This window comes from Theobroma umbraticum, unplaced genomic scaffold, assembly GCF_002168275.2.
Source record: "Theobroma umbraticum cultivar Fairchild unplaced genomic scaffold, ASM216827v3 scaffold_204.0, whole genome shotgun sequence".
NCBI classification, from domain to species: domain Eukaryota; kingdom Viridiplantae; phylum Streptophyta; class Magnoliopsida; order Malvales; family Malvaceae; genus Theobroma; species Theobroma umbraticum.
The window spans coordinates 2,745-5,197 of NW_018397267.1; the positions used below are offsets into that span (position 1 = coordinate 2,745).

Below are 2,453 nucleotides of genomic sequence, written 5' to 3' on the forward strand. Positions count from 1 at the left end.
ATATATATATATATATATATATATATAGAGAGAGAGAGAGAGAGAGAGAGAGTAGCTTTCCTGCTGTTTATTAATAGTGCAACACACATACATACATATATCCGACTTGTCAGTTGTTATATTGCTTCATGAGATAGAAGGAAATGATGTCTCTTCTAATCCTATGATTAAGTAATATCACAAACATAATCGGTTGGGAAAATATAACCGCTTCTGGTATAGGATTCTTATCTTTTCTACCTGCACACTACCGTCTGCCACTATCTAATTAATAATTATCTGATTTTGAGGTAAGCTTGTATACGTAATCCCAAAAACAGTGTTTCTCTTTAGGTGCAGCTGACTACCATATAAATTACATGAACCGTGAAAGGGGAGTTAAACCCTCATCTTCACGGCATAACAATGTGGTTTCCCAAGCTTTCACTGTTCCTTCTATCAATTGGTATTTGCTGTTCGCTATTCCAAGCACCCGCTTTTGCGATCAAAAAGGTAAAAAATAAAATGAAATACTGTCTTCTACTCGAATCTGTCATTCGTTACGAAAAACTTCTGAATGAATCTGGTTAATACGTGCATAACTATTGGTTCCATAAGTTTAAGTTTTAACCGAGCTCTTTTTGTTTTGTTTTGTTTTTTTTTTTTGTATATTTTCTCTTCTGTCCATTTGATAAAGTCTTACATAGTCTACTTGGGGTCGCATGCACACGGCCCAGAAGTTACGGATGCTGATCTTAATCGAGTGACTGATTCTCATTATAATCTCCTCGGGTTATTCTTGGGAAGGTATGGTATTTTCCTTCTGGTATTTTGCTATACTGAATGGTCGATCATATATACATATATATATATATATATGCATTCTTGGCTTTGTTTTTCTATATATATATAGATGTATGCATATCATGACTCAATTTGTTGTTTTCACGTAGTAAGGAGAAGGCCAGAGAAGCCATCTTTGACTCGTACCAAAGACATATCAACGGTTTTGCTGCCACCCTTGAAGAGGAAGAGGCTGCTGAGATTGCAAGTAATAACATAGTAGATTGACATTCACCTTGGCTCCCTCCCCGTGTATTTTAGACAATCTAATTAAGTGGTAGCTAGGTGGCCGTAACTAGTACTAAAAGAAACTGATGCTTTCGAGATACCGTTCATTTTGAATGCAGTGCATCCTGAAGTTGTATCAGTTTTCCCAAACAGACTAAGTAAATTGCAAACGACTCATTCATGGGAACTCATGTCCCTGGAATGGAATGGTGAGGTGGTTCCTGGTTCCTTGTGGACGGAAGGTAGATTTGGTGAAGACACCATCATTGCAAACATAGACACCGGTAATTAATTAACCATTCTTTTCTTTCATGCGCTGCCATCACGAATTCAAATTCCTTTTGCTTTCTAACTTTATTCGTGTTTCAAAAAACCAAATATATACTAATATGCAACATGAAAAGGAACAAGGTTCCAGCCCATAAAAAGACAACTTGCTTCAAAAGATGCTTTGGTATATTTTTTCTCTAATTTAAATGGGATTGTTCTAGGCGTTTGGCCCAGATCAAAAAGCTTTTGCGACGAAGGGATTGGACCTGTTCCGTCCAGGTGGAAAGGTGAATGTCAGCTTGACTCTGAGGCTGGGGTTGGTTGTAACAGGTAAGCGACTGTTGTCTGTTGCTTATTATTAAATCCATAATTGATATACTGAGTTTTTGTCTTGATTTCAATTGATATATGTTTAAATTTAACTTCAGTTTGAGCCTTCCTTCCCACCCATCCATAATCCAGGCTATGATTAAATAGGACCAGAAAATCTCTAAACACTAGTAGTATATAGGTTGTGGAGTTGTATGTATGTGTCGACGTCTAGTTTACTATTGGTGACCCATGCAGAAAGCTCATTGGAGCAAGGTACTTCAACAAAGGTTTTATTTCAAATGGTGGAGGGGTGAACTCTTCTCAATTAAATGCCCTTGACGAGGATGGCCATGGCACTCACACACTTTCAACAGCGGGTGGGAGCTTTGTTCCAGGAGCCACCGTCTTAGGTGTGGATTACGGGACTGCCAAAGGTGGCTCGCCTAAAGCGCGGGTAGCTGCTTATAAGGTGTGCTGGGGACCAAAAAATAAATGCTTTGACTCTGATGTCCTGGCTGCATTTGACATGGCCATACATGACGGGGTTGATGTGATTTCAGTGTCACTCTCTTCTAAAGATGTAGGTAGTGGTTACTTCGATGATGTCAGAGCCATCGGAGCATTCCATGCCGTTAAACATGGTATTACAGTTGTATTCGCCGCTGGAAATACAGCAAGGCATGGAGCTGGATCGGTTAGGAATTTCGCACCTTGGATGATAACCGTTGCAGCCAGCACCTTGGACCGAAAATTTAAAGATTATGTTGAACTAGAAAACGGTCTTCACCTTGAGGTTCGTTTAGCCTATCTATGCATTTCTT

At 39.2% G+C, this 2,453-nt stretch overlaps 1 protein-coding gene across 1 annotated transcript in view; it reads left to right on the forward strand.

Annotated features, from left to right (window-relative positions):
* Positions 1–405: 405 nt before the first annotated feature.
* The window catches only part of LOC110424280 (subtilisin-like protease SBT5.4), a 3,008-nt gene continuing 960 nt past the window's right edge, over positions 406–2,453 (forward strand). Inside the window, exons 1-6 of the mRNA XM_089784870.1 lie at positions 406–492; positions 677–786; positions 933–1,030; positions 1,170–1,334; positions 1,542–1,650; positions 1,888–2,425. Coding sequence (XP_089640996.1) covers positions 406–492; positions 677–786; positions 933–1,030; positions 1,170–1,334; positions 1,542–1,650; positions 1,888–2,425 — 1,107 coding nt within the window. The remainder of the gene's footprint in view (positions 493–676; positions 787–932; positions 1,031–1,169; positions 1,335–1,541; positions 1,651–1,887; positions 2,426–2,453) is intronic.